The 14,996-nt window shown below is 39.9% G+C and overlaps 1 protein-coding gene across 4 annotated transcripts in view; it reads left to right on the top strand.

Annotated features, from left to right (window-relative positions):
- The window catches only part of KCNQ5 (potassium voltage-gated channel subfamily Q member 5), a 456,708-nt gene that overhangs the window by 358,791 nt on the left and 82,921 nt on the right, over positions 1-14,996 (top strand). For all 4 annotated transcript variants that reach the window (XM_072965455.1, XM_072965458.1, XM_072965459.1 and 1 more), the window contains 3 exons: positions 267-442; positions 903-1,028; positions 13,472-13,582. In XM_072965455.1, the coding sequence (XP_072821556.1) occupies positions 267-442; positions 903-1,028; positions 13,472-13,582 (413 nt within the window). The remainder of the gene's footprint in view (positions 1-266; positions 443-902; positions 1,029-13,471; positions 13,583-14,996) is intronic.

Genomic DNA, 14,996 nt, shown 5'->3' with positions numbered 1-14,996 from the left:
GCTAAGTAGCAGGTGGTCCACAATTGCATAGGTAAAGCATAGGATGGCCAAGGGGTCAGAACTAAGATGACAGGAGATCCTGTTCTCTGCCTTTTCACTCTCCAGCCATCACACAGCCCAGGTAGCACCTTGCCGGGCTGGGGTTCAAGAACTGCTCATTTGTGCCTCAAAAAGGCCAAAGTGACCCTTTCTCAAATACTGTTTTGGAAAATAAAACATCCTGGTCATGCTGCTTGCTGATGGCTGTTCCAATCTGTTTCTTTCAGATACCATTGTGCTTATCGCTTCAATAGCAGTTGTTTCTGCAAAAACTCAGGGTAATATTTTCGCCACGTCTGCGCTCAGAAGCCTCCGTTTCCTGCAGATCCTCCGTATGGTGCGCATGGACCGCAGGGGGGGCACTTGGAAGTTGCTAGGCTCAGTGGTTTATGCCCACAGCAAGGTAAGATTTGCTTTCCGAGTTACAGGGCAAGTTTTCATTTTGGGAGGTTTTTGGGGGTTTTTTTTAGCTTTTTCATTGATTGCTGTGGTGTTTGATAAACTTATCAAAAGCGAACTAAATCTTTTCAGGAATTGGTTAAAGTCATTTGGGGACACAACATGTAATGGGTTGTTTAAAAGTCATCATGGTGTGTATATAGCTCAGTGGTAGAGCGTGTGCCTAGCATGTACAAGGTCCTGGGTTCAGTCCCCAGTATCTATATTTAAAAAAAAAAAAAGATAAACCTAATTACTCTCCCTCAAAAAAAGAAAAAAAAAAACCTTTAAAAATAAATTTTAAAAATTTTTAAGTCATCATAAATATCCTAGATGTACGAAAATGAATTGGAATCATGCTTAGATATTTTTCCCTTTTTCAATGATTTTCACCTCTAAAAATCTTTCATTCCTTTTATATCTAGGAATTAATCACAGCTTGGTACATAGGATTTTTGGTTCTCATTTTTTCGTCTTTCCTTGTCTATCTGGTGGAAAAGGATGCCAATAAGGAGTTTTCTACATATGCAGATGCACTCTGGTGGGGCACAGTAAGTATGAAAGTCTGTTATTTATTGGATGTTGCGAGATGTTTCCTTTGAATACAGGGCAATGATTCCTATGAGTGGTCTCAATAAAAAATATGAACTTCCTGAAGGGAGTTATACGAAGATATACAGCACCTAAAATTACCTGAAGACTTTCCCCATCTCACCCAGAGATCATCATATTGAGTGAAGTAAGTCAGACAAAGACAAAAGTCATATGATATCACATATATGTGGAATCTAAAAAAAAATGATACAAATTTGATTTACAAACCAAAAACAGACTCATGGACATAGAAAACAAACTATGGCTACCAAAGGGGAAAGGGTTGGGAGAGATAAATTAGGGGTTGGGGATTAGCAGACAAACATTACTGTACATAAAATAGATGAACAAGGACCTACTGTACAGCACAAGGAACTATATTCAATTTCTTGTAATAACAGATAATGGAAAAGAATCTGAAAAGAAAAACTCTATATTTATGTATATGTAAAATTGAGTCAATTTTGCTGTATACCTGAAACTAATATTGTAAATCAACTACACATCAATAAAAAAAAAATTTTAATTAATTTTTTTTAATTTTTAAATAAAGTAAAAAAAAAAGTCTCCCTGTCACTTAGGTCCAACAAAGTTAATTTCTCTTACAAATCATCAGTATTATTTCTTGAGTGCTAGGCTGTTACCAAAGTAAAAACAAATTATTTTTTAATTGTGATTAAAATGTTGATAAGCTCATTTGTTTATTTTCCCTTTGTGAAGCAACAGTTTTAAACAACCAGTTGTTACCTAGCTTTGGCACCCATCAAAAATTTTATCTGTGGTTAAAGAAAAAAAAAAAGGAATAGTAACTGAATGAAGGTTAGAAGAGTAAAATTATGGTACAAAAAGGGGAAAAGAGAAGAGTGGTAACCATCTGTGTGAGCAGAGATGACAGACACCAAATTTCAAAACTTCCCCCTCAGAAACCTCTTTTTCCTTTATACTGTTGTTAAATCATAGTTTTCCAAACAAATAAAAGTAAAATCTTTGGGGAGGGTACAGCTCAGGGGTAGAGCACGTGCCTGGCATGCACAAGGTCCTGGGTTCAATCCCCAGTACATCCATTAAAATAAGTTTATAAATAAACTTAATTACCTTTTCCAAAAAACAAACAAACAAATAAATGCCGTGTTTTTTTAAAGTAAAATCCTGACTCTAATACACATAGAAAATAACCATGTGCTAAAAACGTTATTTAATCTTTTTTTAATTTAAGTTATTATTAACGAAGGAACTTCTAAGATATTACAACCAGCTCAAAGGACTATCCAAAGAACAGGAACATAAAGATTAGGAATATTGAAGTGAATGTGCAAATAGAGGCAAGCCTGGCTTCTTCCACAGTGCCGAGAGGGAACTCAGCGAAACCTCCGCTGGACAGAATGTGTTTACTTGTCTATAGACAAGAATAACTGGGCATTGCTATTAGCTATCTGCAATTTACATAACTGTCAAATAGCTCAAAGGCCATGAAAGATGCAGAGCCCTATGAAACCTGAAACTGATAACACTGAAGAGAGTGCTCTAAATAACACGTAATTTTCCACTGAAGCAAAAGTTGTCTCTGCATTGTAAAGAATTTATAAAGTAGTCATTTACAAAACAGTCATAGGCATGTGCCCTAATAAGAATGTCATAGAAGAAAGGAGTGCTTTATGCAGTACACAAACTGCATTTCTTTTTACTTTATTCCTTAAGGCATTCCAAAAGGGAGCTGTATGAACATACAACAACAGCATTGATAGCTGTCTGAAGAATTTCCCCATCTTTCTGGTCCAACAAATTTGTCCTCTTATATCATCAGTAGTATCTCTCGAGTGCTAGATTGTTCCCAAAACTAAAATCTATTATTTTCTTAAACTGTGGTTAAAACATTGATCAGTTTGTTTTTTGTTTTTTTTAATCACTCTTTTTTTTCCTTCCAGTTTGGTTAAGACATAGTTGACATATAGCACTGTGTATTGTTTTTTGGGGGGTGGGTAATTAGGTTTGTTTGTTTATTTATTTATTTATATTTAATGGAGGTACTGGGGATCGAACCCTGCACCTTGTGCTTGCTAGGCATGCAGTCTTCCACTGAGCTATACCCTCCCCTCTGTTTGTTTGTTTTGTGGAGCTCAAAGTTACGTTATCAGTTATTGTATTGTCCTATTGTGCTAATCATCGGAAGCTAGTCAGTGAGAACTAGAACCTTCGTCAAGATGATAATTTTCAAGGCTTGTATTAAGCAGAACTTGGTACATTTGCTGGCTGTATAGCAGCAATTAAGTTAATGAGAATTAGAAATATATTTATCTGAAGATTAAGATTTTTTAAGTTATTAGAGCAAATGTCCACAAGATTGTGTCACTGATAACAAAGCCCTCTGTTGATTCAATAATTTGATTTCCAATGCCTCCCCTCCCCTACAAGCACTAGTAGCCATTTAGAGAGAAGAAAATTGGAAAACTCAAGAAAGAGCCATCATCTGACAGCCTCAAAATCCCTTCTATATGTGGAGAACAAATGAAATTCTGTGACTCACAGTGGGATGAACTGTGTAAACTCTGTGAGCAAACAGGAGGCTTCCCTAGCCAGCAGGAGGGAGACGATTTATCATCCCAGGGTTCAAAGCAATGATCAGAGCTTAAGTTTAGTGTTTGCTTCTCTTTAGTAATTGTAACATGCTCGAAGGACAGAGGCTCTCAGGTGCACCCTCTCCATTGAGATGCAGGTGTCGGCGAAGTCAGCTGGCGGCTCCGCCCCCTTCCTTCCACTAGTCTTACTTTCTTCTTATTACTAATCAGAACTGTTGTAATGTGTGTTTGACGGTGTGCAGGAAACTCTGAGTCTCCCTCTCACTGAGTCATCAGTTCATTTCTTTGTCCAGAATAACCCACGTTGCGGGTTTCCAAAGGTCATTGCTCTCACCTCATCTACTCATCGATTTCCATTTCAGTCATGCTGTTTTGACTGAAGTTTAATCTTAATACTTAACAGGCTCTTTGAATGGCCTAATTATGTCTCTAATTTTTTTTTAAATCTAGTCTTGATTGTGGTGGTGGTTTCATGGGTGTATACATCTATCAAAATTCATCAAATTGAAAAAAGATTTAATTTTGAATACAAGAATAAAAATCTTCTAAGATGTCATCATTCTAGGAATGAAAAAAGGCCTTGTTGGTCCAGAGGGGGGGTCTGTTGATATTAATTAACTCATTGATGAAATCGTCTGAAGCCAAAAAAGACACAAAAAACAAACAAGAGAGCTTATTATTTCTATTCTTTATAAGAAGAACATATACTAGGTCTCCAATGTGAAGTAAAACAAATTTAGAATACTAAACCTTTAATTATAGACCCTAGTGAAATATATCTGGATACTTTTTAGTTAAAACTGTCTGTACTGCACGTGAGGGACACCTTCCAACCATGGAAGTATCCAGAATAAATAAGGAAATGAAAGTGTCCTGAATTGGAGTGTTTATCAGTTCTAGGCCTTGGTGAAAAAAGGAAATCCCCATTTATTTAAAAAAAGAAAGTGTCTACATAAAGTATAAAACCACAATTTGTGGTCTATCATTGCAGTGTGCCCGTGAATTCTAAACATTAACTGCTAAACTCCATCCATTAAGAAGATGCTGAAGGCTGTCCCCAAAGCCAACTTTTAGAGGACTACACAGTAGGATTAGTACTGCTCAAAGCCAATAGCAATTCAGAGAACTTTTATCTCTGAAAATAACTACATACTAGCAAACAATAGTACTCAGCTCATCGAGTGGTTTAATTGGTATAAAAGGCCTGTTACTAAGACCATGGCAGATGCCCAATCAAAGATGGTGGCTACTGTTCATACTGACATCACTGTTACGGATGGAGATGGAGTCACCTTCACAGCGAAAGGGACAAAGAGCTGTATCCTTCCTGGTGGACCCACAGCTTAAGCACAGAAGGGGCTTGGGAACTGGGGGTTTCAATGAAAAGAGGTTCTGGGCTCTGAAGTAACAACGGAAGAGGCATTGATGACAGAGGAAGTGGAGGAGGGGCTGAGGCCCCAGTAGCTACAGCTGAAGAAGATCCTCTGATGGCTGGGCGGAGCACCATTTAATGTCATTTTTTATCGTCATCCTCCTCCTCTTCAGTTGCCTTAGGTTTACCCTGAGACAGGGGAGGATGTAGCTCAGTGGTAGAGCACTATTTAGCATGTGTGAGGTCGTGGGTTCAATCCCCAGTACCTTCATTAAAAAAAAAAAAAAGAAAGAAAGCTTCTGAAGTAATTTAAGAGCAAGTTTTCCTGGAGCTACTCTTTATCATTATCTCCCTCTTTCCTGTTATTATTTTCCTTCTTTTGATTTGCCTTAGATTTATTCTGAAATAATGTGAGATATGGTCCTTCTGAAGTAATTTTTCCTGGTAATGACCTATTCTCAAAAGCCTGCTTGTCGTCTTCCTATTTACCACTATTCCTGTGATGAAGACAGTGTTATGGGGTTCTTTTAAAGATGTCCTACAGCAGCGGATAGCATAAATCGACTCCTGAGTAAGCATCTGAATGCAGCCTCCACCAGAGACCACGTGTTTGAAGTGATTACTTCAGTCATGTAGAAGAATGGAATGTCAGCCAGTTAGTCCTAGAATTCATGCTGAAAATCTTAGAGTCTTTCTCCAAGCAAACCGTTTGGAAGACTCTACACATAATGTGCACTCAGCAGGGTGTATAGCCCAAATAGATGCCATGATTCCTGTCCCCCTGCAAAATCTAAGAATAAGAAGTGGTACACATTTGTGGAAAGAGCAAAGATACCCTTGTTCTTGATAATACCAGTTGCTCTTCTGAGAATCAACTCCCCTTAGATTCACCAGGACAAAATGTTTTCTGCAACCTCATATAAGCTGCTGTTTTCTGACTCAGTGGCCAGTACAGTAAATAAAAGTTAAGTGTTTCATACCACCAGTGCATTACCTGGCAATATCAAAGCCTTACTTGGGCTATGAGATAACCAACACACCAGTTCCTAATTATTCAAGAATACTATTAACTACCAAGCAAAACTGAGACACACATGCCCCAGCCACTGCCCACCAAAACAGCCTGGCTATTATTAACCTCTACCAGTCCCATGCCTACGTCAATGGCGTGTATTTATAGAATATATTGGTCCTAAGTGTCTCTGGGAGATTCTTTCCTAAGAAGAGTGTTTCTTTAATGTTGTTATCTCACACGTGACTCTGGATACTTCTGTAAGCGTTATTCCATAAGTATTAGTCCGTAAGCATTATTCCACATTATTATTCCATATTGAAAAACACAGAATTACAGTCAGGAGACCTGGGTTCTAGCCCCATCATTGTGATTTAGAGGAGGTGTAATATTAAACAATCATTTAATATCTCTATAAAACTGAGAAAGTGGTATTACCCAAACACAAAGTGGCTGTGTGTATTAAATGAGATTAGGGCATGCAGATGTACTTTGTTGAACACAAGACAGATGTTAGTCACAACCATCATTACTTTTTGTTTTTAGCAGAAGCACTGGGGATTGAACCCAAGACCTCGTGCCTGCTGAGCATGCGCTCTACCACTGAGCAGTACCTTCCCCTCTCCTATTATTACATATTTGACCATGAGCCTGGAAGAACAACATAGCATGCTAATGCCTGAGCTTCCTGCCATGGCAGAACCCAAATTTTATGATGCCACCACTGCAGGAGTTTCTGAAGTTTGAAGATCAAACGTCTTTCCATCCTACTAGTTCAAGGCGACCAAATTTCACAGTTAACTGCACAGGTTCTGTGACCACTCACTGTCTGAAACTAGATGCTCAGGAAGTGGCCCAGAGAAGAGAAGCAAAGCAAAGAAGAGGGGAGGGGAGGAGGGAGGGAAGGGGAGCAGGAGATTGTTGATCACTGTCAACATGACTCATCCTCCCTTACAGGGCCCCCTTAGGATCCCCATGCACTGTTGGTAGGAATGTAAATTGGTGCAGTCACTATGGAAAATGGTATAGAGACTCCTCAAAAAAAGTAAAATAGAACTACCACATGATCCAGCAATTCCATTCCATTTCTCTGGATATATTTATCCAGAGAAAACAAAAACACTGACTGGGAAACATACATGCACCCCTATGTTCACAGCAGCATTAGTAACCAAGATATAGAAGCAACCCAAGTGCCCATCAACAAATGACTGGATAAAGAAGATGTGGGGGATATAAATATAATGGAATATTACTCAGCCATAAAAAAGAATGAAGTCTTGCCATTTGCGATAACACAGATGGACCTAGACGGTATTATGCTAAGTGAAATAAGTCAGAGAAAGACAAATACTGTTATGATTTCACTTACATGTGGAATCTAAAAAATAAAATAAATGAACAAATGTAACAAAACAGAAACAGAGTTACAGATACAGAAAACAAATGGATGGTTGCCAGAGGGCAGGGGATTCAGAAAGGAAAGAAACAGATAAAGGAAACTGAGAGGTACAAATTTCAGTTGCAAAATAAATGAATCAGAGGCATGAAATACATAGTGTGGGGAATACAGTCAATAACTATGTGATGTCTTTGTGTGGTGACATCATAACTAGACTTATCATGGTAATCATTTTTAAATGTTATAAAAATACCAAATCACCATGTCATGTAACAGTAACTAACATAGCTCTGTATGTCAATTAGACTTCAAAAACAAACTCATAGAGAAGGAGATCTGATTTGTGGTTACCAGAGGCAGGGATTGGAGGGAGGGAAGACTGGATAAAAGTGGTTGAAAGGTACAAACTTCCAGTTGTAAGATAAATAGGTACTAGAAATGTAATGTACAACATGATAAATATAATTAACACAGCTCTGTGTTGTATATGAAAGTTGGTAAGACAGTAAGTCCTAAGTTTTTATCACAAAAAATTTTTGTCTATTTCTTGAATGATGTATCTGTTTGAGATGACAGTGTTCACTGAACTTACTGTGATTATCATTTCATGGTTTATGCAAGTCAAGTCATTGTGTTGTACACCTTAGACTTACACAGTGCTGTATGTCAATTACACTCTACACTGGAATTTACACAACATTGTAAAATGACTAACTCAATAAGAAATTTAAAAAAATAGAAGAAAAAAGAAAATAAAATAAATAAAATTAAAATTGTTTTTTAAAAAGGACCCCCTTAGGGGGAAATTATGCTGTGCTATGAAAATCTACAAATACTATATTCTTAACTTGTTGACATGAATACATTATCTATAAACTACTATTCATAATTACATTCTCAAAACCAGGCCAATAAATATTTGTTGATTTGTTGCTAAAAGAAAAGAAGGAAGGATTCATAGCTTCTGGTCTCAAATTAATTCTGCTATTGAAAACAAACAAACAAACAACTGTAGCCTAACCAACGTCTGAATTATAATCTGAACACAGCCTCTACCATCCCATTAAAAAAGAAAATCAAGCGGTGGGGTTGGGAGGTACAGCTCAGTGGTAGAGCACATGCTTAGCATGCATGGGGTCCTGGGTTCAATCCCCAGTACTGCCATTTAAATAAATGAATAAATGAACAGAATTACCTAAACACACACACACACACACACACACACACAATGTTTAAATAAATAAAAATTTCTTAATAATCAAGAAAGCTTGGACCGGAATTTGCATTCATTTCACACTATTATTCCTGAGGAAGAAAGTCTTGATTGCTGAACATTCTGAAGTACCCGGAGCCTGCCTCTGACCCTGTGGCTACAATTACACCTTTATGCCAACATTTGCAACCCACAGACTTTTGGAAACTATGTTTTCTTATCTGCGTGACTGCAATGGAACAGATGGGACACAAGGACAAAAATGTACCTGAGCTGCTCCCATCTGACAAATCACCTTCAAGTAAACAGCCCAGCTGAGACACCACAGAAATGACCAGCACGGCTGAGGCCAGCTTCCTGGGACCACAGGTTGAGTGGGCCAATCCCCAGGGTCCTGATCTGTCCTGTCGGCCGCTTCTACCAGTGTCTACCTGGTGTCATCAAGTCTGACGATGAATGGTGTCCTCCTGCTCAGTGGAAGTACCACTCTGCCTAAAGCCACACGAAAAGAGATATCCAAATTCTCTTTAATTCATCTTTTAATTTTTTTAAGTAAATTCAATGGGTGGACCTAGAGATCATCACACTAAGTGAAGTAAGCCAGGAAGAGAAAGAAAAATACCCAATGCTCTCACTTATATGTGGAATCTTAAAAAAACGACAGAAATGAAGTTATTTACAAAACAGAAAGAAACTCAGACAAAGAGAACAAACGTATGGTTACCGGGGGCAGGGGGGGAAGGTAGGGGAGGGATAAATTGAGAGTTTGAGATTTGCAGAGACTGCTATATATAAAATAGATAAACAACAAGATCCTACCATACAGCCCAGGGAACTATATTCAGTGTCTTGCAGTGACCTATAATGAAAAAGAATCTGACCAGTGATTTGGAGACCGGTTGTCCCCTTTGCAGCCGTAAGAACTGAAACCATGTGCTCTCCAGGGAAGGCACCACTCCCCTCCCTGGCACAGAGGGAGACAAAACTGCATCCTCGTGCCAAATCCCGGCCTGGTCACTAAAGGTTCCCACACTCTCAATCAAGCGACACTGAACGACTTCAAAATTAGGTGGAGGGAGTGCTGGGAGTTGGAACCTCAGGGCAGACAAGGTGGGTGGGGTCTTTGCCATCCCCGGGGGGACCCCCGGGTGTGGACTAGGGTCCACAGCACCTCCTCTCCCCCACAGACCACCTTGCCTTCCGGGGCAGCCCTGAACTCAGAATGAGGGCGCAGGCGCTCTTTGCCTGGACTTCATACCGGAACTGAGCACATCTTCACTTTGCTGTCCTGTCCTTCCAGGGTCGAGTCAGTTGTTTAATGCCCACCCTCTGAGCGTTGGGCTGAAGAGAACAGCTCAGATGTAAAACTAAAATGTAAAGCAAACCATGAAATGTGGCATTATTGCTGTGACCAAACCGTGAAATTTCTCCTTCCATTCATTATTATTAATAAACCATTGTAAAGGATTAAGCTGTGTTGCAGGAAAAGCACAGTAGATTAAACTCTTTCCCACATACTTAAGATTGGGAACCTATAATTAAACTAAGCCAGGAGTATTTTGTTGTTGTTGTTGTGGGGGAGGGTAATTAGAGTTATTTATGTATTTATTTAATTGTTTTAATGGAGACACTAGGGGTTGAACCCAAGGCCTCTTGCATGCTAAGCATGTGCGCTACCACTGAGCTACACCCTCCCACCAAGCCAGGAGTATTTTTCTCTGCAACCTCAAGCAGTTCCTTAGAGAATTCCCTACAAATGCTGCTCGTGACATCTTATTAACTTGGTTGCTGTGTTCTACTACCAGTTCCTTTTCATCCTCAAATGAGTCTCCTCCAGCCGGGAGGCCTCTTGGTTTCATGCTAGGCTCTATCACAGGGTCCCTCTCACACTCTCATGGCCCAAGCCCTTCCCCTGTTCCAAGCCTTTCTCTCCCCACAGATGGTCCTGCCTTCTCCTTCCCTGGGATTGAAGGAGACTGTCCTGAGCGTTCCAGTTCCACCCTCCACTCACACTGTGTCTACATCTTTGTTGGAAGGGCTGTCCTTTCACACCACCAAGGCTAATCTCTCCAACTCTATCCTGATCCTACATCCCCTGCCTCCTCGGGTACCTCACCCCATCAGACAGCCACCAGCCCTCCCCTCTTCACAGTAGGAGGAATCACATAAAATGAGACACCAAAAATGCCAAGGGAAAACCACAAAAGTGAGGAGAGAAGAGAGATTCTAGGGAGGGGTGGTCAGCTGAGCTGAGTGGAACACTTCCAAAGGGAGTTTATCTCCCTCTACCATTTCTGCCTCTCAAAATGGCGCCCCTTCTTCAAAACCCAGATGAGATAACAGGATTGAAACAATCACTTTCTTAGAAATCACCAGGGAACACCATCTGTGTCCACTATCTTTTCTTAATCCTCTTTCTCCTTGTTTTCTGTGAGCTTGTGACCTCAGGGATCACCTGGTCCTTTTAGGAACACTCTCTCCTCCACTGAGTTTCCATTTATATAACACACTCCTAGTCCCCAAACTGTATTCTTCTCTGGCTTTCCCTTCCCTCCCATCCCTTAGAGATCTGTGTTTCCTGAGGAGGTGTCCCTGTTCCCCTTCTTTGTATCCTGTGCAACCTCATTTTGTCACAAAGCCTCTGCAATCACTTTGTGCCCATTTCCAAACCCCAAACCTCAGGCCAAACCCAGTCGCTCCCACAGCTCGAGCTCTGATTCTTAATTCCTTGCTTGACATTTCTAGATCAGCATCACACTGACATTCTAAAAACCCTTATTTGAAAACTGAAGTCTTCATCTTTGCTTCAAAAACTTCTCTTTCTTTTAATATTTATTTTTTCCTTTTAACTGAAGGATAGTTGATTTACCATGTTGTGTTAGTTTCTAGTGTACAGCGTAGTGATTCAGTTATACATGTGTGTTCTTTTTCAGGTTCTTTTCCATGATAGGTTATTATAAGATATTGAATATAGTTCCCTGTGCTGTTCAGGAGGTCCTTGTTGTTTATCTGTTTTCCATATAGTAGTATTAACCCCAAACTCCTAATTTATCCCTCCCTTCTCTCTCTCTTTAGCTTATTTTTATTTCTGCTGCAACCATCTTCCCACTTGCAATTTTCAAGCCATGTTGATTTAGTCTTCCTCTTCCTCCCAGACAGTCCTTAAATGCGCTTCGGTTGAACTTCCCAGACTCATCTCTCTCCTGTCCACTTTCGGATGATCCCCTGGGTGCTGTGTTGACTCAGCCACCTGATCATTCTTAGGATGGAGCAGAACCTCATAGGTTCTACAGAGGAGCTGGGACCCTGTTCTAAGGAACGTGGGCAACCTGGAAGCAGCCTGACCATGGGAGAGACATGATCCAATGATCACTTTTCAAAGACACCCAGATCCAGTTCCAGCACAGCTAGTTAGCCTCCTCTCCCATTAATCCTCTCCAGACCCACCAGGCTCCAGCCCAACTGAACAGATGCTCCCGAACCTACTCTATTTCATCTCACTGTTTCCTTCCCAAGGTCACCCTTATCCTTATCATTTTTGCCTCTCAAAATATTACCCCTCCTTCACAGCCTAGGTATGATGCCATCTCCCCCATAAAGGGGCTTCAGCTCTCTAAGCTAATAATAATCTGTTCTTCAAGGAGAGGAGGGCATAGCTCAGTGGTAGAATGCATACTTAGCATGCATGAGGTCCTGGGTTCAGTCCCCAGTACTGCCATTAAAAATTAATAAGTAACATCAATTAAAAAAGGAAAGAAAGATGCTGTATGACATCATTTATATGAGAAATCCAAAAAATAATAGCGATAATAATGACACAAATGAACTATTTATTATTTATAACGAAGATGATTGATTTCTTGAATATGTGTAAGCACATTTGATTGTCCGTTATGATTGGATTACTGCATTCTGTTGATTCTTATTTTGTGGTTGGCTTTATTCCTTTGGTAACTATGTAAGTTTAAAAAGTTAAAGCTTTATTGACACAATATTGTAAAATGACTATAACTCAAAAAAAAAAGTTAAAAAAAGTTAAAGTTCTAATCTGTTCTTAGAAACAATGATCAGTACATACATGTAAACTTAAAAAACATGTGCAGTATACTGTGTATATGCAATATAATGTGTATGTGCAGTCGAACTGTAATAATTCTACCTAATAAAACTGAAAAAGAAAAAAAATGCAAGTTAAATAATTAAATAAACCTAATTAACCTCCCACAAAATAAATTTTTAAACAACAATCTGTTCTTTGAATTCACACAGTAGATTATCTGTGCATTCATCATAATACCTCTCTTGTCTGATTTGTGTTTCCATGAACTGTGTGTGACATATCTCCCTTCTGATACCATGAATAGCTCAGGATGGGAACTCTGTACGTCTCATTTTTGTTCCACTACAAATCAAGACACGTACCTTGCACACAGCAGACCTTCAGGAAATGCCTGCCGAGGTCATAAACGGGCAGCTTTAATTCATGTAAATGATCGTTCTGTGTTCTGAACCAGTCCTAAATCCACGGTGTTATCATTTCTGTATCACTGATGGTATCCACTTACTTCAGTGACCTTTCTTGGGATAATATTTAGAAAAGATGGAAAACTGTGTTGTAAGGGAATAACAAGTATGTAGGTTATTCCCTTCCTTAAACAAAGAGAAGTTCTGTTATGCGTCATGGAAAATTAAAGCACGATAATAAAATGCGCCAACAGGACTGGTTGAATAATGATTTAGTGGAAACGTTGCATGCCTCCTGTTCGTGGGCCCTCACGTTCCTTCCCGGCACTTAAGCTGCGCGTCCTGTCTGTTTTGTTTGTAGATAACGCTGACCACAATTGGATACGGAGACAAAACGCCCCTGACCTGGCTGGGAAGATTGCTCTCAGCAGGCTTCGCTCTTCTGGGCATTTCTTTCTTTGCACTTCCTGCCGTGAGTATCTTTGCAAAACTAAAGCACTTTCACTTCCATCTTAGAGGTTTATTAGCACGCACTTTCACAGGCTGGGGTGCCCTGGAACGTAGCTCTTATCGTTTACAAATATGGTTTTTCTGCTGTGATCTTGACTTTTCTATATATAGCTAGTTGGATAATTTATCAAATACGATCTTTTCTTGGAAACACTCAGCCCGAGAGTTCTATACCAGCCAGGTCTTTAGGACCAAACAATAATTCAGACAGCATCGCCTCTCAGTCAGCCTGGTACTAATGTGATTAAAGACGTGTAAAGACGTAAAGATACCTTCTTTTGAAATTGATGGCTCCAATTTGGGGGAGAAGGTGTGGGCTGCTGAGGAAACGGGTGATCGCAAGTGGAGTATTTACCTCTTCAGACCCATTTGAGTGGAAAACATGGCAGTTTAAAGTGTTTTATGTGTATCAGATGATTTATTCTTCGTGTCATTGTCTTTGATTTTTGTTAATGGCCCATCTCTGAATCTTATCGGAATGAAGAGAACATTTATCTTCTCTTAATAATCTCTTCTGATTATTTGCTCTTTAATGGATGAAGCTTGTTTTTCTTTTTGTTTGTTTGTTTATTGAAGTACAGTCAGTTACAATGTGTCAGTTTCTGGTATACAGCACAATGTCCTGGTTGTGCGCATATATATATATATTTATATTTGTTTTCATGTTCTTTTTCATTAAAGGTTATTACAAGATATTGACTATAGTTCCCTGTGCTAGACAGAAGAAATTTGTTTTTCATCTACTTTTATATAGAGTAAAGCTTGCCTTTCTGATTGTTTTATCCTCCTGTGTCTTCAAAGGAAGTTGGCCAAAATATTACAATTTGCCTCCATCCCCAACTCTCACTTTGTCAGAAAATAGCCAACAAACAGGAGTATTAGAACAGAGGCAGCGTCACGCTTAAGGAACAGTAGCCTCGGTCTTGGTCCAGACACAAGCTGACGCAGGTCACAGCATCTGCCCAGCAGGGACCGCAGCACCACCCCCCACAGTCCCCCATGGAGAGGGGACTTTCAGCAGCACAGCCCTGTCCATGAGTGCAGAGGACATTCCTGTCCTCCCCATGGCTGGTGTTCAAGTCCACACTCACTAGCTGGTTGTGCCCCAGGCCACACAAGACCAGCAAAGAGGCTGAAGAGACCATGCCTGACCTGAGCGTCAGACCTCAGCTTGAATTCTGGTTTTGTGACAGGCCACCTATGTGTGACTGTATTAGTTTGCTGGAGCTGCCGTAACAAGGTAGCAGAGACTAGATAGCATGGCTTAAACAACAGAACTGTATGGTCTCATGGTTCTGGAGGCTGGAAGTCCAAAATCAAGGAGCCGGCTGGGCTGGTTCCTTCCAAGGGCTGCAAGAGAAGGATCTGTTCCAGCC

Source organism: Vicugna pacos, chromosome 8 (assembly GCF_048564905.1).
Source record: "Vicugna pacos chromosome 8, VicPac4, whole genome shotgun sequence".
Taxonomy (NCBI): domain Eukaryota; kingdom Metazoa; phylum Chordata; class Mammalia; order Artiodactyla; family Camelidae; genus Vicugna; species Vicugna pacos.
The sequence above is the reverse complement of the archived record's forward strand: the minus strand, read 5'-3'. Positions and strand labels throughout refer to the sequence as shown.